Source organism: Siniperca chuatsi, linkage group LG18 (assembly GCF_020085105.1).
Source record: "Siniperca chuatsi isolate FFG_IHB_CAS linkage group LG18, ASM2008510v1, whole genome shotgun sequence".
Classification (NCBI taxonomy): Eukaryota; Metazoa; Chordata; class Actinopteri; order Centrarchiformes; family Sinipercidae; genus Siniperca; species Siniperca chuatsi.
The window spans coordinates 3,645,037-3,666,460 of NC_058059.1; the positions used below are offsets into that span (position 1 = coordinate 3,645,037).

The 21,424-nt window shown below is 39.3% G+C and overlaps 1 protein-coding gene across 3 annotated transcripts in view; it reads right to left on the reverse strand.

Annotated features, from left to right (window-relative positions):
• Positions 1-21,311, reverse strand: part of clip1b (CAP-GLY domain containing linker protein 1b) — a 47,396-nt gene extending 26,085 nt beyond the window's left edge. Inside the window, exons 1-14 of one of the 3 annotated variants that reach the window (XM_044173245.1) lie at positions 21,169-21,311; positions 17,394-17,596; positions 15,293-15,673; positions 15,071-15,204; positions 12,774-12,898; positions 12,436-12,637; positions 10,814-11,011; positions 9,651-9,754; positions 9,455-9,515; positions 8,085-8,189; positions 5,716-5,877; positions 5,306-5,401; positions 3,734-3,791; positions 3,537-3,622 (exon numbers count right to left, since the gene is read on the reverse strand). In XM_044173245.1, coding sequence (XP_044029180.1) covers positions 3,537-3,622; positions 3,734-3,791; positions 5,306-5,401; positions 5,716-5,877; positions 8,085-8,189; positions 9,455-9,515; positions 9,651-9,754; positions 10,814-11,011; positions 12,436-12,637; positions 12,774-12,898; positions 15,071-15,204; positions 15,293-15,673; positions 17,394-17,502 — 1,821 coding nt within the window. In that variant the 5' untranslated portion in view covers positions 17,503-17,596; positions 21,169-21,311. Of the gene's footprint in view, positions 1-3,536; positions 3,623-3,733; positions 3,792-5,305; positions 5,402-5,715; positions 5,878-8,084; positions 8,190-9,454; positions 9,516-9,650; positions 9,755-10,750; positions 11,012-12,435; positions 12,638-12,773; positions 12,899-15,070; positions 15,205-15,292; positions 15,674-17,393; positions 17,597-21,168 lie in introns of all 3 variants that reach the window. The other 2 variants (XM_044173244.1, XM_044173246.1) reach the window with 2 other exon arrangements.
• Positions 21,312-21,424: the final 113 nt, after the last annotated feature.

A 21,424-nucleotide genomic window follows, 5' to 3' on the forward strand; every position in this document is an offset into this window, starting at 1 on the left:
ACAGTTGATTATTTACACATCCAGCAGTTACGGAGCAACATTATCATTCATTTGGAGTCGTGTTTGTGTCACCTGATGAATGTCAGTCCAATATTCACTCTGTTAGCTCTGTTTTTGGTCTCCACCAGCTCCTGAGGGAAATATCTGGCTCTTTAGCTGCCAAATGCTGCACTATTTTCACCAGCTAGTCTCTAACTGCGTCTGCCTGCTGTTTGCTGCTGAGCAGCTCGTGTACAGTGGCTTTTTAGAGCTTTCCACTGAAAACAGTTGGCTGCTGAAGGAAACAACGGTGATGGGAGCAGTGAAAGTAAATAAAAACAGTAAAGTTGCAGGGCGTAAAACCAAAACAATAAGAGCTGAGGGGAGCTGCACAGTCGGGTGGTAATTCTCTGTGGGTTTGTCACTACATGCGACCCCTTTCACATTACACAGTCATTTGATCCAATTTAGAAATAGAATTTTTTGATGTTTTGAACAAAGGCACAAAACATCAAAATCGCTCTCAACTTAAGGCTCAAGTCAAAACGGACATTAGCACTTAAAAAACAGCATCGCATTAATAGACCGGAGAGATCAGAGGTCATTAAAAATCTTGGCTAAAAAAGGAAAGACAGCTCTTTACTGAGTCAGCCTCAAGCTTATTCAGCTGTTTCACTTTTACATCCATTTGTAACAAGCTCCATGAAGCGAGAGCAGAAGTATGAAAGCTCTGACTTCAGGAAAAGAGAACAAAATACTCTCTTTTAACTGCAAACTGTAATTTCTACTATGGTCTTTTTAAGAAATATTAAAGCAGTAGAAAGAGTGGACTCCGTGCATTAACTGCTGTTGCAATTCAGTAGCTGAGCTTTCAGCCTCTGTTAAACAGGAGTGAATGCATGGAGCCCACTCTTTCTGTTGTTTATCACTCCATTTATGCACCTGCTGCAAAGACGTCTGCAAAAACACTGACTACTGGAAATATAAGAGCATAAATACTAAATGAGCAGAGCGTTCCTGTAGCTTGAAACACACCATTGATTTTATCTAAAGGTACGCAGAGGAGGCACATAAGAATAAGTATGTAAGATATAGTAACATCATTTCTGGAGGGAATATTTGTTCACAGTATTTAAAGGTATACTGCAGAATATTCCCTGTAAACAAAATCAGAAATACAGAGAAAGCATTTCCGATCCCATCAAACATTTGCAAAACATTTTATTAAAATGCTTTAAAAGCTGCATTGTTTACATTGGCTTGCGACATAAGTGTTTGTTTCATTCAAATGTTTCATTCTTAACACCAATAATACATTTAGTTAAGAACTGTTTATAATGTAACTTTCTCATAATTTCATCCTTCCACACGTCCTCTATAATACTCTGATTAAGGGCTGATCCTATAAACTCCTCTTCAGGCAGCGCCTTCTGATTGTGGCAACAGTTTGAGCATTACACTTAAATCATGATGACAAGCAGCCACAGCTGATAGACTTTGCAAAACTGTAACGCTTGAATTAAAAAAAGATTGGTGCATAGACTTATCAAAGTGTTAGTAATGTTTTAACAACATCAAATTAGCCTGAGGCCACAGCCATCTTTAGAGTGGGACAGCTTCACTAAGTCTGAATGAAAGCACACGGGAAAGGGAAGATTATTAAAGGAGAGGCTACTTGAAAGTCCCCAAAACTTTTCAAATTATTTAGTTGTGATATTTTCAGCATTTCCCTCCAAGAGCACCACAAATAATTTGTTAAAATCGGTTGACAGCCAGAAGCAGACTGAGCTATCTTGGTGAGAATCAGCAAATGCCAACACACTGATTCATCGTCGACATATGGCGTTATCTGACTGTTAGCTGCAGTCAGAGCCGTGACTTCAGCTCTATTCAGAGACAGCAGGAACAATAGCTCTCAGGCTCTCTTGTGTGCAGTGTAAGCACAACAATAAGGAGACTGGTTACATGAGGTTAAGATGTAACGTTAACACCGATGTTTTTAAGTGTTTTGTAGCAACGTCGTCTGTTGTGTTGTTATACCAGCGTATTACTTTACCACACACACTGTAAACTCTACACTGACTACATGCATGAGTTTCAGCTCATTGTTTATCTGTCCGGCCCACAACTTTATTGTTTTGGTTCACTCTCACCGCTCTCATAGCATCGTTCTCGGCAGCAGCAGGCAGCTGTTTTCAGTGGAAAGCCTGATCAACAGACACAGTTAGAGACTAGCTGGTGAACATAGTGGAGCATTTAGCAGCTAAAGACTAGTCCAGCAGGAGAAATAGGTTCCCTCAGGAGTTGGTGGAGACCAAAAAACAGAGCTAAATTTGAGTGAATATTGGACTTGCATTCATCAGGTGACACAAAAAAAGACTCCTAAGGAATGATAATGTTGCTCCGTAACTGCTGGATGTGTAAATAATCAACTGTTTACTAACAAGTTCAACATATTAACTTTATATGCTGATAATATGTCAATGTTGTGTTCACAGCTTGTTTCTGCTGCCCCCAAGTGGCCAAAAAAATCAGTTATTGCATGGATGTATTATTAGTAAAATGTACTTAAATATCAAAAGTACTTGTTCTGCAGAAAAATGTCTCAGTGAGTGATATATTATTATATATCAGTCACTGAGACATTACATTACATTATTAGATTGTTAATACTGATGCATCAATGTTAGAGCAGCATTTTACTAACTACTTTATGTACAGTTAACTAGTTTTAACTACTTTATATACAGTTAGCTAGTTTTAACTACTTTATGTACAGTTAGCTAGTTTCAACTACTTTATATACAGTTAGCTAGTTTTAACTACTTTATATACAGTTAACTAGTTTTAACTACTTTATGTACAGTTAGCTAGTTTCAACTACTTTATATACAGTTAACTAGTTTTAACTACTTTATATACAGTTAACTAGTTTCAACTGCTTTATATACAGTTAGCTAGTTTTAACTGCTTTATAAACAGTTAGCTAGTTTTAACTACGTTATATACACATAGCTAGTTTTAACTGCTTTAGATGCAGTTAGCTAGTTTTTACTACTTTATATACAGTTAGCTAGTTTAGTCCAGTGGTTCCCAACCTAGGGGTCGGCCCCCTTCAAAGGGTCACAAGATAAATATGAGGGGTCGTGAGATGATTAATGGGAGAGAAAAGAATTTTAAAAAAACATACACAAATATGTATTGATTTTTTGGACTTATTTTTTTCTGTTTTTGTGAAATATTGGATTATTGACAAGGGTCAAGGAGCCCCAACTAGAAATTGCTCTTTTGTAAGAGATCACAAGCCAAAAAGGTTGGGAACCACTAGTTTAATCATCTTTAACAATGTGTTGTATTTTATAAGCTTATCATGTTTTTTTCATCTTTTTAAGTTTTTTGGAAAGCAAAAACACCCTCAGACGCTTTCCTCCCCAACGAGTGGGTAAGTGCAAAACATTTATCACCACACAGTACAGTAACATCTAAGACACACACAAAGAAAAACAAAGTAAATGTACTCAGTTATTTTCATCCACTGACTACATGTGTAAACCTACCTGTGTCAGCTCTTTCTCTCTGCACTGACTCTCCTCTTTCAGGGTTTGGTAGTCTTTCTTTGACTGCTCCACACTCTGCTCCAATTCTGACAGAAAACACAACATCAACTATAACAATCATCTTGACATGGGAAAAAAAAAGATCACACACTTTCTAATGAGCATAAAAGCAGTTGAGATACATCTGATATGTTTACCTTGCATGGTCTTTGCTGTCCTCCTGTTCTCCTCCTCAGATCTCTCAAGCTTTTGTCTCTGAAATGGAGAAACATCCGCTTGACTACGAGCTAATCACTTACATAGTAACATTCCTGTACCTTGAGCTAACCAGAGAATAATGACTGGACCCAGAAAACATGCGAGGTTTGTGGATAAAATGCCTCTCTTAATGAGGCCACTTTCACGATGCCCACGAGCAAAACACATCACAGTGAAAAAATAAGATTGGACCCTCGCAGACATGCACTTCTTTGCTGGCTTCAACTATCTGTTAAAGTAATGGATTTTGGGCCCCATTCAGACATGCACCTCGTTACGGAAATGTGCTGGCAATTTTACATCGGCCTCATGTTAATGAATAAGCAACCAGAGTCACTTTTCTGTAAAAGTTGGTATTAAGTCAGACCTAATAACATTTCTGTGACACTTCTGGAGCTGAAACATAGTGGATTAACTGATTTGTTGATCAACAGAAAATTAATCAACTATTTTGATAATGGATTAATGATTTATGATTTTTTTGTAAAATGCCAAAGAAATCCACTGATTCCTGCTTCTCAAACATGAATATTAGGAATAACTAGCTTTACACTTCAATACAAGAACATTTATTATATTACATCATCATGTTTACGTCCATGTCTTCTAAATTAATCATCATCTGGTGAAGACGATGACTTTTTGCCTGAGACATGCAGCCTTTCTTTTGACTCTGATGAGGACACAGTGAAGCCGAAACATTGGTCTGTTTGCACTATTAAATGCTGCAAATCAAATCAGTGTAACAATCACATGTTTTTTTGAAAATGTGTTTTGGGAAATGGTATGTAAAGTGTTACAACAAATTCTAGGATATCAGGTCCCTAAGAGTTGTTTGGTACTTAATCTCTGTGATTTATCTGAATAAAAAAAAGAAAGAAATACTTTAAGTAGCAAGTAAAAAAGCTATTACAGGGAACTGGGGGAAGGTAGCACCATCAGTAAAGGACCAGTGGCTAAAAATCGTTGAAGAAATCTTCTTAATGGAAAAACTGACACATATCTTGAGACTAAAAGCACAACTGGAAAAAATGGAAAAATGGATATTATACAAGTCTGAAAATAGCGGCATCGGACTGTATGAATGATGGAAAAAATTTGAATGGATTTCTCAAACAGTTTTTTTCGGTCTTTTTTTTGTTGCTGTCAACATTGTTTAATGTTGCAAATCTTTTGCCAATAAAGATCTAAGTGGAAAAAATGCTTGACAGGCGTAGCAACAGTAACTAGTCAATAAAGACTTGTGTTAGAAGTGTTACAGGTTCAACACAGTAAAATTGCTGTTGTGACTTTTACATAAAAGTGACTCGGGCGGTTATTCATGCATGAGACTGACATGTAAAACTGAGACGTTTGTTTAAAAGTCCAAAATCCATTACTTTAACAGATAGCTGAAGCCAGTTTCCATGTCTGAAAGGGGCAACATAATCCTCTTTTTGAATGTATGTATTTTAACTGTATGTATTTTCTCTGTTTATTTGTGATTAAGATGTAGTTTTTTCCTTTCCTACCAGGCTGGTTAGCTGCTGTTCCAGAGAGCTCTTATCTTGCTGCATAGACTGAAGCTCTTTCTGTTTGCTCTCCACGTCGACACTCAGCTCACTGATCTGTTGGGGACACACAGTATAGAACATACAGTATACACATGTACATCTGAGTAGAGCCATAAATTATGCATCATCACAGTAGCTTTATCAAAACACACATAAAAAGGACATATGCCTATTTACATTAGGGGCTAAAAGGAGGGTTGTAAATAGAAATGACACCAATTCTTCTAGTTTTACATCATGCCATAAATTCTATGAAAATAACAGTGATGAATAATCCATTTTACCAGCGGAGGGTATCATGTAGCTGCTGCCCAGGCCTAGCTGAACAAAACACCAGCGCTGGGAATTCTCTGACGGATTCCACAAACCTTTTTCTCCTGAGACTGTGCCTGGGCCTTGAGGCTGCTGATCTGTTGCTGGGACAGAGACACGGCATCCTCCTTCTGCTGGGACGCCCGGAGCCTCAGCTGGAGGTCTGCCACCTCCCTCTCCAGCTCCATGATCCTGGAGCGCTCAGACACCGTGGCCACCTGCAGCAGAAAATGTAGAAAGGAGGCGTGAAGGCCAAGAGTAGACCAGAGAGCTGACAGAGGAGAGTAGTAGTGGAAACAGTGGATCTGGGTTGTATAGTGTGAACCAAATATGAGCAACTGCTTTAACCTGATTATAATGCTCAACTGTATCAGAATATAGAATTAATAAAGTTTTCAGCCACAGCGATATATTTTGATTTACTCAAGTTAGTTTAGCGATAAAGCACAAATCAATGTAAGAACTCCGTAAGTGAATATTTTAGGGCTGCAACTAACGATCGATTATTTTTTGATTAATCGTGTTGTCTATAAAACATCAGAAAATCTTCACGTTGTTTGTTTTGTCCAACCAACAATCCAAAACCAAAAGATATTTAAGTTACAATCATATAACAAAGAGAAAAGCAGCAAATCCTCAAATTAATAAAGCTGGAACCAGACAATGTTTGGCATTGTAGCTTGATAAATGACTTAAATAAGTAATCTATTACCAAAATCAATTAATTAATGAATAGACCAATTAAAATTGACAATAAAATTGACTAATTTACTAATTTGTTAGCCTCATATATCTCTTTCATATCATTATCTTACCTTACTGAAGTAATTATACAATTACGTACAGTGATTCACTTTTATTCACTGTTATTCCAGAGAAGTCATAGTCACAATTACATAGTTACCATTTAATAAGACATATTCCTAGAAAAAGTGCCTGTGGTTAATCTTTCATAACATGACAAATAATTTAAGTTTTTACTTGACAAACAACTGGAAGTCACTGGTAAAGTTTGGATGTTTAAGTAAACCCAATAAAAGGATAGATTTTCCTACTTTCTATATTAGAATAAAACTATTTATCTATAATACAATAAAGCACAAACTAAGGGACAGCACTGTATCTAGGCAGAAACTCAACCTGTCAAACTGACAAGAACAAACACTTGCGTTATTCACATTTCATTGACACACTGGGTGGGACCCAAATTTTTAAAACATTTCAATTCAATTCAATTTTATTTATATAGCGCAAATTCATAACAGAAGTTATCTCATTGCACTTTTCCTATAGAGCAGGTCTAGACCGTACTCTTTATAATATAACATTGACATTAAAAATGTTCTTGTGGATTTTAAAACACCCAAAGTCAAGAATTTTGGCCTGTAAACCTCATGTCATCCATCTAATATCTAAACAGGCTTAAACAAAGCACATGTATTTTGAATGGACAGAACTGATCCACGGAGGGAACCAGAGCACCGTTTCAACCACCAACAGAGAATCTGGTGCAAGTAAGGATTCACTGTTTTACTGCATTTTTACTGGTTAAAGCATAAAGGATGGCAGTGTTCTACATTTTTCTTGTTGTCAATACATCCCATGAAAAGAAAAAAAACCAACAGTGAATCCTACTAACGAGTTTTGTGTGAATCACAGCCTGATGGATCTTCTTCCTCTGAGCCACAGAGCTCCACTGTTGTCCAAAAACTATTAAAAACACATCAATGAACCGCACTGTGTGACATGTTCCTTCATTACCATGAACACACACACTGTAGTTTATTCTGACTCAGTCCCACACACACCGTCCTGCTGCCCCAAACACTCACTAGAGCACCACATGTGGATTCATCCGCCGCTGAAAGTAGTCCCCAACAAATGCACTATTTCCTCCTGTTTGAGTAACGTTTGCTCAAAAACTTGTAGCTGTTTTAGGAAGTTACTGAGCCTTTTTGAAAAATCAAACTATATATTTGTGAGGTGTTTTCAAGGTTTTACGTCTTGAGTAGGATTCAGTGGGTTTGGGGCTGAGTGCAACAGACAGGGCAGAGAAGTCAGGAAGTATTAAACACATTGTTGGTTTTGGTCTTTTTATGGGATTTGCTGACGAAGAAAAATGAAGGCCGACATTGTCAAAAGCTCAGGGATTTCTTTCTGTAAAACCTTCATGCACACATGCATAATTTTCAGTACGATAGACCTGGGTTATTAGAAAAGCTCAAGGCCGATGAGATGTTAATGATCCTATGCCAGGGCTGATCGTGGACTAGGCCATGAGGGACCCAACTTGTGATAAATCTGACAATTCGCATAATGTTTGCACGTTGTGGTTCGATCAATATATTCTGTGTATCATGATTAAACCTAGTGGGGAAAAGCACATTACTCAGTCCTGCAGTGGGACTGGGACTGCCAGCATTACCCTAGTGTCCTCTAAATCCCTCTGGAGTTTTTCAGCTTTGGTCTTTTCAAAGAGCAGGCTCTGCTCAAGCTCCTTTATGTGGGCATGCTCCAGTCTGGTCTGCGTCTGTTAGTAAGAGAGAGCAGGAAGAGAAGGAGAACAAACAGCAATGCAACACTGACATGCCAGCCTTGTGCCACAAACAGGAAGAAGACAAGACTTTAAAGGGAAGGCCAGTAAGTAAGAAAGCACTGATGGTTTCCAGCATTTCAATCACATCAGTTGGTTGTGAACAAAGGAAAAGATTGTTATTCGCTCATTCTGCTCTGAGGAATATCAGGAGTTAGTTATTTCAATCATCTCATTCTGACTCTTAAATACTTATTATTATTAGCATTATTATTTCTCTTCTATTGGCACTTGTTTGCTTGTATTCTAGTACATGAAGAAGACGAATTCAGGCACTAATTCCTCTGAAGAGTGAAGAAGATGCAGACAAGAGAGGAAGATGAAAGCATATAAGAAGACTTAGGGCGAGGCAGAACAAAAACAGCTTTCAAGAACAGGCATGTGGATGAAAGGATGACGAGAGGATGGTAATGGAAGTGCTGCAAAATCTGAGAGGAAGGATACGTGAATTAAGCATGAATGAATAAATAAAAGGAGCAGGAAGAAAGACGTGTCTGAACAAAAAAGCAAATGAATGATTCAAAGAGGGCAGGAAAAGGAAAAACCTCTGATAGAATGATTGATTTAATCATCAGCTCTTATTTTTTAGAGGAAAATGCAAAGCAGTAATGCAAGTTAGTGGCCAATTTTGTAGCATTTTGAAGTCACTTAATGTGGTACTTAAAGAGTAATTAAACCCCAAAGTTTTGGCTGAAGCGCCTCTACCTTGGAAATTCAAAAAATGTCTCTAGAACGTGAAAAAAGTATGAACACGGGCAGCGCTGGGAGGGGCGCAATTGCATAGACCTACAACCAATCAGAGCAACAAAACGTGTGATGTTATGTAGCGCTGAGCGACGGTCCGTTTTCAAGCAGGAAAAAATGACTACTAAATACCCATATACATTGGTTTTCAGCTGGAAAAAGTGGTTTGGGGGTTTAGTTACTCTTTAACAAAATATGAACAGAGCAAATAAAAGATCAAACTCAGGTGTTTATTAGAAACTCGTACACAGGAGGGCTTGAGGTTGACATTATTTTGACTAGTTTTATTAAGAACTAAGTGGGTTTGGTAATGTAAAATAAATGAATCAACTATCCACCAAGTTTGTCAATAATTCACGCTTAAATTAATAAATTAAGCATCAGTCTGACTGGAGATTTATAGCTTGAGTGAGTCAGAGAATATGTTTAATTGAGAACTAGATTATATAACAAGTTACCTCCAGGTCTCCTTTGGTGATGCATGCCTCTTCCACACGAAACTGCAGATCTTCCACTTTTCTGTCAAATAGGGACATTAATAAAATTTCCTTTAAGAGTATCTCTACAGTAAATATTAGACAGTGATACATAAAAACATTTTGACTACTGGTATCCATAAACAGTATCATGTGCCGTTGAAGTCAGACCACCCACCTCTTCTCCTCCTCCAGCTGGTTGAGCAGCTCCACTTTGTCTCGATCTGCTGCCTCCACCAGCGAACGCAGCTGATCCAACTTTGCTTCCATCTCCACTGCATACTATAAAACACACAATGAACAACACTCAGCATGAGTTGACTTGGTGAATGCACACCTAAAATTAGATGTTGGTCACGGCAACACTAAGCTCCACTCACCAAAGTTTAGACCACACTTTCCCCCCTTCCTATTGATGACGTTATCTTTAAAATGTTGTTGGAATTTATTTTAAGTCTCTATATTTATTAAATTGGTCAGCAAAGGGCCCCTAACTATATATTTAAGTTAGGTTAATGAGACATTTGAACATTTCTGGGACATACTCTGAGAGGTATAGCTCTGTTTACAATGTGTTTCTTGATTCAAATAGAAATTAATGTTGAACGTAATGTTCTATAATTATTTGTTCAATAATTTTGAACAAAAAGATTTTTTTTTTGTTAAAGACTTTAATGCGTCATTTAATTGCTAATTGTCAGACCATGGCTTAACAATTAGCACACTGAGGAAGGACTCGACCCGAAATGTCCGTGCATTAAATATTTTCTGCACAAGTCCCAGTGTGCAGACTTTTCAGTTTGTCCTTTGCATTAAAATTAAATTCATAATACTATTACAATATAACATATAAATATCAAATCTAATTAGATTAAGACATCAGTAGCAGTAGCTGTACTATCATTGCCTCAGTTACACAAGTAAGATTTAAGCCTAAGATTTGATTGTTAGTTATAGATATATTTGTGCAGTCCAAAACTAGACAAAAAAAGTTCTTTAAAAGGTGCATTAAGTAATTTTTGACCACCAGTGAGAAGAAAAACTCCAAAGCAAACTCACACAAACACAAGACCTGACGTATTATGTTCTTAAAAAGTTGAAGAGAACAGCTGAATCAGAAATCCTGCAGACACACAGCAACATGACCATCGCATTGGAGTTGTTTCCTAGCCAATTTACAAATTTAAGTCCAGTATTCAGATTTAAGCAGTTTTTCCTGATTGAGTTGTGTTGAACAAACATAAAAAGTCATGGATGAAAATATGAAATTACAAGTACTTCATAACAGCTTTTCCCTGCGTTCTTGTTCGACTGCAGATAACATCCATGTGTGCATCTGACCTGATCCCGCCCTTTTCTCAGCAGAGTCAGCTCCTGCTGCACCTCTCCTGCATGGCTGGTTGCCTTTGCAACCTCACATCTCTCCAGGTCTCTCTCTGCTAGTAGCTGTTCGATGTGCTGCTGCTTCTCCTTCAGAGCCTCCTGCAGCGCCGTGGTGCCAGAAATCTTACGAGCGTACCGAGCGGACGTCTCTGTCAGCTGGAAAGATACAGTGGCAGATACATTCACATTTAACATTTTGTATGTTGTTTTGCAGATCGATTTACAACCAGTGTTTAAACTGTGCCAGAGGTCCCTAAGGTCTGAGGGAGGCAAAATATAAAATAACACAATGAGGTTATGTGCCAGAAACACAACTAAATCTGATTTAACATGAGTTACTCTCCATATTTAGTCACACTACTTTACTTAGATACACTGATGCACAACCACAAACACAATGAGGCCCCAGTGTGCAACCCTGTCTCTTAGGAATTACATGTATATACTACTAATTTGTTTTGCCTAATACATTTCGAGGGAAACATACTTGCTACCTGTATTCAGTTCAGTGGTAACATATTTTTATGTTTTTGTATCACGCACAAGTCGTAGGAAGGAGGTCGGGTGCATGGTGGGCGATTGATTTTGACACCAGACTGGGGTTCCCGAGTCCCGCAGGTATTTGTTCATAAACCGAAGTACTGGACAACTTAAAGTTTTGACCACCAAAGTTATTAAAATTCATCCTCAGGGGGACATGAATGTCTGTACCAAATTTCATGGCAATCCATCAAATAGTTGTTGAGACATTTCACTCAAAACCACAAATGTCAACCTCACGGTGGCGCTAGAGGAAACATCAGGGGATCTCCAAAGTCATTAGTTACACTGTCTGGGAACCATGAATGTCTGTACAAAATTTTGTGCAAATCCATCTAGTAGATGTTGAGGTATGTCACAGGATTAGTGAAAACTTTGACCTGCTGGTGGCGCTAGATAAAAAGTCAGGGGATCAGCAAAGTCATTCATCCTCTGGGGAACATGAATGTTTGTACAAAATTTCAAGGCAATCCATCCAATAGTTGGTGAGATTTGACTGACAGACTGCGTTGCCGTCCCTAAAGGCATTGCTAAAAAAAGTTCATGCATGTTTAAATCATGCAATAGTTGCTACAAGCAGATACTGTATTGCTAAGAGCAGCTATTATAGGAAAACAAATGAAATACTGCACTTGAATGTCATTGAAGGTTTTACAGATACGTTCTGTTTGAACATTTTGTGACTTTCAGATAGTATTTCATTTTAAAAACGTATTTGCTGTTGCAAATCAGCAGTATATAAATGTAATTTCTAGGAGACTGCAATGTGTCATGTTGTCCAACAATCAGTCATGAAGGGTCGGCGGATTTGACTGCTGGACAAAAGTGTTGGTTTAAGAACTTTTGGGGAAAAAGTCACTTCATGTTTGACAGAAAATTAAAATTCTGTTCAAGAAATAACCCAAATACTCAAAACTTGAAGATGAGTTTTCAACCTATACAACTTCAGCTTCAACTCACAGTAAGGTTTGGGCATGGGTTGCATGACCAGTAAACATAGAGCACCGTAGTGTTGGATAATAGCACAGTGTGAGTCTTACCAGTCCTGCTCGGCTGGGTTTGCCGCTGATGGAGGAGGTGGCGGAGCTGAGCGAGCTGATGGAGGAGGCACTCGGGCTCCTCTTGAGGGTGGACCTCCTCCGTGAGCTCTTGGCTTTGGTAGGTGTGGTGCAGGGGAAGCCAATACGTGTCACCTTGTGGACCGGAGCAAACAAACCGTACCTGGGCATGCACTGAAAGTATCTGAGAGGAAAACACCACACAACTGAAACCTCAGCAGACCCGCTAACAGGAGGTTTAGGAACATTTTCTTTATAGGTTACTGTATGATTGTGTTAAAGCAGATGTTATACATTCGTCCTTTGTCAATGGTGTTTACCTGGTCCCTGCTACAGCTCCATCATTCTTGCCAAGTGGTTCGTCTAATTCCACTCCACACCAGTCTCCTTTGGCAAAGTCTGTCTCTCCCAGAAACCGCACTACTCCTGCTTTGGTACCACCAACCTACACACAAAAAGAGAAAATAATAATCATTTTGATTTACCGTATTCTTTTTTTTTCTCCATTTACAATTAAGGTCTTACACTCTGTGCATATGGTGTCCCACGGCAGATTGAATTACCCACTCATCAAATACATCAATTACTGTATTTTACCAATCTCAAAATGTACCGGTAAAAGAAAATATTGCTGGGATACTTCGGATAGTTTGGAGTAAGCATATACTACCTATTAATACTTCAATTAACTGGAGTAGAGTTTGGAAAAACTTAAGAAATGCAGTTCAGTTGGTGCATTATTAGTATGTTAACAGAGCAAATTCTATTCCTCAGATTTTATACCAAATAAAGTTGTTGGCATCTCCACATTGTACATTATTAGAGATTTTGTCTTCTGTCTTTAAAATGCATTTTGTTAACAAATAAAATGAGTAGAAACAATAAGCCTCATTCAAGAACCATTCATATTCACAGATTCCTTGTCGCATTCACCAGTTTTCTCGTATGTAAAATTTTCTATTTGGTACGAACAAAATACTACAGACTACATGGACATAGTACTACAGATATTCAGGGGAAAAACATGTGTTTGACTTAAGAATTATAAAACCTTAATCTGCATGAATTGGGAGTTTGAATATATTATCGAAATAAAATAAATAAAAATGTAAAACTATAATAAATAATGTAAAATCAATATTCTGTTCACCAGACTACTACGATGTGCATCATGGCTTGCCATTTTACTGTGATGTTCTTGTTTTTTATGAGCATTTGTACAATTCTGTAGTTACGAAAATGATCAGACTCCAACAGCTGCTTCAGGATCTTTATGCAAGTCTCTGTCCAGGTGAACGTCCTCCATTATTACACCTGACAGCGAAACAGGAATGTTTTCTCTCGTCCAACTCCATGACTGTCGCGTCCCTTCGACCGCCTCCCATCTAAAACTCTAATTATGCTTCTGCGGAGAAACACGTAAACTTTGTGAACCTATGCAGAGAAGGGTGTTAAGGGTAACTGTAGGTCACAGAGGAGGTGACGCACACACCTCCCAAATCTCAACAACACATAGTGTGGACTGCGCGTCAAGGAAGCTGATTGGTTAATCCCACATCCTGACTTTTTCCAGAATTTTTTTTTTTTCAGATTACAGCACAGTACTGCCACAAGTGATCTTCCATCAGAGCAGAGGAAACTAAACTCCTCTTCAAGGCATTTAATATCGTTGCCCATCTTGCCATTGTCCATTTACGCTAATAAATGCAAATTCTTTCATGTTTGTCTCACTGACCTAGTGGTTTCCTTAATGTGACACTGCTTCCTAGTGGACACATGCGTTATACCCCCAAACCGTACAAGTATATAAAAAAAACACACGTGAATATATATACTGTACTTATATAGCACCTTTCTAGTCTTTCTGACTACTCAAAGCGCTTCAACTACATATCTCATTCACCCACATTAATGCAGAACTGCTCATCAATCATTCAATTTCGGGTTCAGTGTCTTGCCCAAGACATCTGGGGGAAGCCGGGATCAAACTGCCGACCTTCCAATTGGTGGACGACCCGCTCTACCACTAAGCCACAGTTGTGAACATGTCTGAATCACATCCGTGTGCATTCGCTTCCATGCAGCCCAGAGAAACATAACTCCAGCTTTGGCAAGACTTTTTTTGGCTTCATGTCAAAGCATTCCCTCTTTATTTCTGCCGCAGTACGCCGCTGCTCTGATGACACATAATTGGCAGCTATAGTAATATTTTCGGGTCCCATAATGACTATTGACAATGTCCAACATCACTTTGACACTTCATCTCTGAAGTGTCAAATTCTTCGAACTACTCTTGGGTGACCATTTTGTGACTGAAACTTGCCCACAAGTGGAGCAGAACAGGTAACCGTATACACCAAATTGGGGGCGTTGATTATGCTAATGATCAACTCTCACGAACGTGCACGTAGTCATGAACAGGTGGCATTCATCAAGTTGAGAGAGTTTGCTGAATCTGACTTGGAACACTTGTACAAGTAAACATCACGGGGGGAAAAGTAAAAGGAGGTTTAGGATTAGAAAACAAAAAATGTTCTTGCATAAGGCCCATTGTTGAGAAGAAAATGACTGTAAGATAATATAATGTTATGGCGGGTTCAAACCCCGTGCTTCTTACCAGCACACGGTCTCCCAGCCTCAGCTCCCTCCTGTTCTTCTTCATGGATTCTGTGTCTGAGAGGTTAGACACCGACTCGCTGGATGTTAGCATTCGGTTAAGTGCAGCACTTGCCTTTATGCCGGTGCCCTGAGCTGAACAAAGAAAAACGTTTTTTACGATTCTGATGTGACGTAACAAAACAAGCAGAGAAGTATCACTGATTAATTTTCTAGATGTTACCAGTTGAGGTAGTGCCAACAGGGGCAGTCTCGCTTGTTGCAGAGGCTCCTGGTGCCGGACTGGCCTGCCCCCCGTTTGCCTCCTTCTCTGGCAGTGCAGTCTTGGTCAGTTTTGAAGGCCGCGTGAATATCCCCCTCCCATCCTCACACTGGAAGTACCGGACCCCTGCCACAGACCCGTCGTTCTTCCCGATAGGCTCATCCAGCACAATCCCCGCCCACTGCCCGGGAGCAAACTGTGTGCCCCCGATAAACTGCACGAAGCCAGGCTTGTTGCCATTGACCCAGACCCTCTCTCCGATCTGGAAGTCCGCACTTCCCTCCTGGGTTGGGGAGGTCACACTGCCAGGGGGCTTCTCTGGAGGAACTGGCTTTGGAGTACCTGCAGTCACAATTATGCTTTATTAACCTCATGGCACCGAAACTGTGGGATGAAATACTGTTCAAAATCCGCACAACTACTTCTGTCTTTTCTTTTAAACGCCAGCTAAAACGACACCACTTTAAACTGGCTTTTAACTGACTTGTACGATTTACATCTCCTGGACTATATTATTTAAGATTTTATGTCATTTTATCGGTTTTTACTTTTCACTGACTGTATAATTTTGTTACTGTCTCTGTTTGTAATTATGTTAAGAAAAGTGGTATACAAATAAAGTTATTATATTATTATTATCTATAACCAGTGCTAGGACCGAGTATCGTTCTAAATGTTTTGATACCAGTGCAGTGCCGTGCAAAACAATCCTTTTTTCGTTGTCATGTCAGTTTTTGGTTGTTGCCCAATCCAAATTTAAAACAACAACAGCAACCATATAAGAAATCTTAGTGAAATACTATACATAAATCATAGGTTTAAGTTCATCTAATGATTATTTGATGAAAAATCCCCATCACAGGTTTCCAGCGCACATAGTGACGCCTTCAAATGTCTTATTTTATCCAACCAACAGTCCAAAACCCAAAGACATTCAGTTTACTGTCATAAAAGACTGCGAAAACCAGAAAACATTCACATTTGAGAAGCTGGAAGCAATTAATTTTTGCCAACTTTGCTTTAAAAAAATGACTTTATTATCAGAGTAGTTGCGGATTAATTTTCTGTCGATCAACCAATTGATTAATTGACTAATCATTTCAGCTCTAGAAGAAAATAATGTGAATTTGGTTGTTTGAATCATTAGAAAAGTTGTGTGGTTGTGTGACGTGATGGTTCGATACCTTACTTTGAGGAATACCAACATATGTTTCTACAAAATGATTTTATACCTGTTGATAACCCAAATAAGCTAAACTTCTCAAATGCATCAGCATTTAATTTTGTCTTCACAAAACAGCCGTACAGAAGCTATTTGATGAGTATGAAAAATGAAAAATACAGTTTAAATCAGCAAAATTATTATTTAAGATCAAAGAATAAGTAAACAAGATTAAAAATGTCACCAAGCGTTAGATCCAAACTTTCAATACTTGACAGTTTTCAATACTGAGTGCTGCAGGTACATTTTGGTTGTTACTCAAAAAGTACTGAGAACTGATATCCAGCTCAAACCTGGGCAATTACCAACATGGCCTCTTTTTTCACAGCAGTAATGACTTTCTGTACATAAATACTGGTGAGCTATGATAATACAATTAGCTGAAGAATGATCAAGAGTTTTTAATCTCTATAAAATGCAAATTTTTGTGATTCTCTTTTAATCCCTCTAAGCAGAAAGTCAGATGGAAGTCTGAGGATAAGGTCCATGTCTCTCTGAAGTACACTTCAACAGAACAGCTGCTTGCTGATTAAAGGGTGGACGTCGTAATCAGATTGACACCCTGCTGTGGTTTAGAACGGCCTAAATGGTTACGCAGTGCAAACAGCACAACATACCATCCTGCCTTCAAAGCTGCATGAGATTCCCTTTGCTTATAGGGTCATTTTAATTGTTAATTTCTGCTTCTGTCTGCATGTATGTGAGCAGATCAGCCAGCTAATACTAGTATAAGTGTGACTCATTACATTCATACATTATGGAAACTAAAATACTCATCACATCCTCCACTAATACTTCCTCCGATTTATTATTTAGTAAATTATTTCAATAATTTCTTACCAGAGGATGGAGACGTCTTTGATGGCACCCCAGATGGACGGACTATTTTACTGGGGGGTTTGATCCCGCTGACCTTGCCTGGTGCACTCATGGCTCCTTGTTTGTCCATGGCTAGGGGGGACCTGTGGGGTGTCTGGCCTGATCAAGGTGGGGGACTAGGCCTTCCCCACCACCCCATAAAGTCCCAATGTGATGGAAGGGAGCTGGAAAACAAACAAAAAAAACCCGTCAACCTGAATCAATCAAAATACAAAACGACATTTTGGTGGAATAGTACACAAATATCACAGCTGTGGGAACATGACGGGGATGTTGGAGTGATACAAGCTGGTATAAAAAACAAACAGACACTGGAACCATAGTTCAGTCATGTATTGCTGCCGACCACTTGCAGAGACTTGAAACTCATCGCAGTCGATCATTTTTTGTCACAGAATCTTATTCATGCTTGGTAACGTAGTTGTAAGCAGGGAACTGCGGTTGTGTACTGACAAGCAGAAACTCAAAAACCTTCTATAAAAAAACATGGACGTTAGAAAGGTAAACGTTTAGTAGCCGACTCTCGAATGCGATGGTTCACTTTTCAAGCAAGTGTCTGCAGGATTATCTTCATTAGGGCTGCAACTAACGATTATATTCATTATCGATTAATCTACTGATTATTTTCCCAATTAATTAGTTAATCGTTTGGTCTATAAAATGTTAGACAATAGTGAAAAATGCCCATCACAACTTCCCAAAGCCCAAAGTGACACCTTCAGATTGCTCATTTTGTCCAACCTACAGTCCAAAATTTACTGTTATATGAGACAAAGAGAAGTAGGAAATCTTCACATTACAAATGCTGGAACCTGCGAATGTTTGCCATTTTTGCTCGAAGAATTATTTAAACAATTAATCAATTATCGAAATAGTTGCCGATAGGAGCACCCCCTAAGTCCAGGGGTTAAGATGGCGACCATGAACCACAATGTCTCTGGTTCGAGTCCTGTAAGAGACCTTTGACCTTAAGATATTCAATTTACAATGATATAAAACAGAGAAGCTGATACCAGTGAATTTAAAATTACGTCAACGATTAAACAATTATGAAAACAGTTATGGATTCTTTTTCTGTCGACCAACTAATCGAAACAATAAAATATAAAAACTTTCAAGTTAGGGCAATACTTTTTATAGGCACTGTACTCCACCCATAACTACAACAGCATCCCTGTGAGAGTTGCTACACGACTCAGCGAGGCCTCCAAACATTAAACCCTGGTTTAATGACGCTCTCAACACCTCCTACTGTATGTCGCAACCCACTGTTTATTACCAAGCTATTTATTATCACCCATGTAATAAATGTGATGTCCAGCTGACCTTGTGTCATGTAAGTCTCCACTCTTGTGCCATACAGACGAATGCCTTTGCCTTTATGGCACTTACCAAATAAAGTGATGCTGGTTTTCCACCTCAGACACTAAAGTCGTTCCTTTCTCTGGAAGATCAGGGTTTTTTTTTCTGCAGGTTTTGTAGGTGTTGGGCAGCAGCCTGACCACACTGCCAGTTTATTCATAAAGCAGATGATTCACTCGGAGTGCAACTAGGTCAAGACAGACATTATGTTTCACACAGTAAATGCTGTGTTTCAACATTTCACCCTCCACCGATTTATCATTGCACTTCTACGACAGTGTCGGACTCATGATGGACAGTTTTAAAAAAGGATTCAAATCGATGCAGCAGAACCAGAAATATTGTCTTTTTTTATTTCATGCATTCTTCTTCCCTGTCAAAAACCCGGCGCCTACATTACCCATAACGCTGCCGACAGTTTAGTCGGAGATTCGGGTGTATAATGCTAGTAGCGGCTAATGTAGCTCTGAGCCACCAGCTTCAAGCAGAGATGAGCAGCCGGGCTACAGAGGTTTGGTGAGCTCACTTCTTTCTAACTCCACATCCCCAGATTGTTTTCTTTTTCAGATTTGTAGTCTTCAGCCCCAAATGACACGTCGTCATGTTGTGCCTAAAGCAACAAAAGGCTCTATACAACTTTTTTCACATACGCAGTAGTACTCCCCAAGATTTATAAAATTGGTGAAGTTTCCCTTTAAGATACAGCATAGATGTGTAAACTTTGTCTACGCAGTGTCACAGGTACTCACTGAAAACACTTACTTGTCTCTCCCAAGGTTGGATTACCAACCAGGAGAAGCTCTGCTCCTTCCAAACGCCCCGTGTTAAATGTGTGTCTGTCGGTTAGTGGTAATTTGATTTATTGCAGATTCGTTTGGGAATATGCAGTATTAAACCACATCAAGTGAAATTATAAGGGCGGTAAGGTGGGTCCTGCTTTTATTGCCTGTCTTGTCTTCCTGTCTTGGTACATGTTTCTAAATCGATTTGTGTTTAACCAAATTATCACAGGGGAGCAAAAGTCGCCTATAGTCCCAGTTTGTGCCTCTACATTCACAGAGCTAACAATCTGTTTTTATGAAAAATAAATACCTGGAAATATTTGAAAAACCCAGGAGGTTGTTTAACAACACTTACTGCTGTTCTGAAAGTATTTCCAAAATCCTCAACGACTTCTTCTACCTATTTGGATTTTTAAACCTGTTTGCAGCTGGGGTTTTTTAACCCAGGTAGCTGGAAATGACACATCTCCTTGCTCGTTTTGTTGTGTTATTTTTGTACGAAAGTAACTGCAATAAAAGGGAAATAATATAACTGATACTGTAACATTTTAATCTTGGTTCACGTCGTACAAATTGAGCACGGACAAATGTCATTTCCAGCTACCATCTCTGAACAGAGACAGGTGTTGTTAAAACGAGCTTCTCGGGGGGGGTTTCAAGGATTGCAGAGTATTTTATTTGTCAGAAAAACAGATACTTAGTTTTGTCACTTAAATGTAATGTTAACAACTGGGGCCCACAGCTCATTTTTGCCCCGGGGGCCCCTGGGGCCCCTGGCAGGTTAACCCGTCCATGGTGTCTAAAAACTAGTGTTGTGGCTGGTATCTTCACAGACTTCCATCCAATAAAAGCACGTTTTATTTTGATGATAATGAGGAGGACTGACTTGATTTATCTTACTGCATATTTTTGGTACTTCACAGTTAATGGCAGCAAAGAAGAAAACGTGTATGTTTCAGACTAATCCCGTGCAATGACCAGGTAACAGGTAACAGGAGGAGCTGCAACATTAGCTCAGCGCTGCTCCCTCCGCCCAGCCGGTGCTGCCAGACCAAAACAACACGCACACCCAGAGCTGTCAAATCTCATCCTGAGGCTCCCCAGTCCCTGCTAGCATCTCAGACTACCACGGGTTTGTCCTTTAGCCTTACACAGCCAGTCCGGCGTTAAACACATCAACCATAAATGTACAAATCATTGCTGTAGACACACAGATGATGAGACTGGCCCGCGCTGTTTGTGTCTCATTCTTACTTGCTGCATCTCTGGGGCTGGTAACTTAGGTGTGAACACTTTTTTCTCAACATCCTACACATTTAATCGCACAACGCCAGGTTTCTTCGATCAAACACGTTATTGGGAAAAAAAGTCCCAGTGCTTTACGTTTGCTTTAAACTGGTCATGTTTAGTGTTCAGGTAGCTAGCGCCTCGGTCCCTACCGGAATGCGCACCTAACTGCCAAAGCTAGCTAGCTTCAGATTAGCGAGAAAGCATAAACTGGGGTTAATGTAAGACAACTAACTCCCTACTGAGATGATATTAAAGCAAAATAAAAACAGACAGGGATGGAAAGAGTTTCTGTGGAAGCTTACTTGGTCTCTTTTGGTGAACTGGGGCTCAGTAAGGGATGCCGCGGGTGGGTAGGTGCAGCGTACCGTTACAGGGTTTTCCAGCGGCGCTTCTTTCCCAGCCCAGCCCCAGCCGTACAGTCTGACGTCACCTTGGGAACTAATGCTGCCTTCAGGGGACCAAACGCAAGCTCGTACATCCGAGCTCCGAAATATTAAAATGTTTACGATTTCTCGAGTCGGAGGGGAAAAAAAAGACACAAAGTAAAATGACACAAGA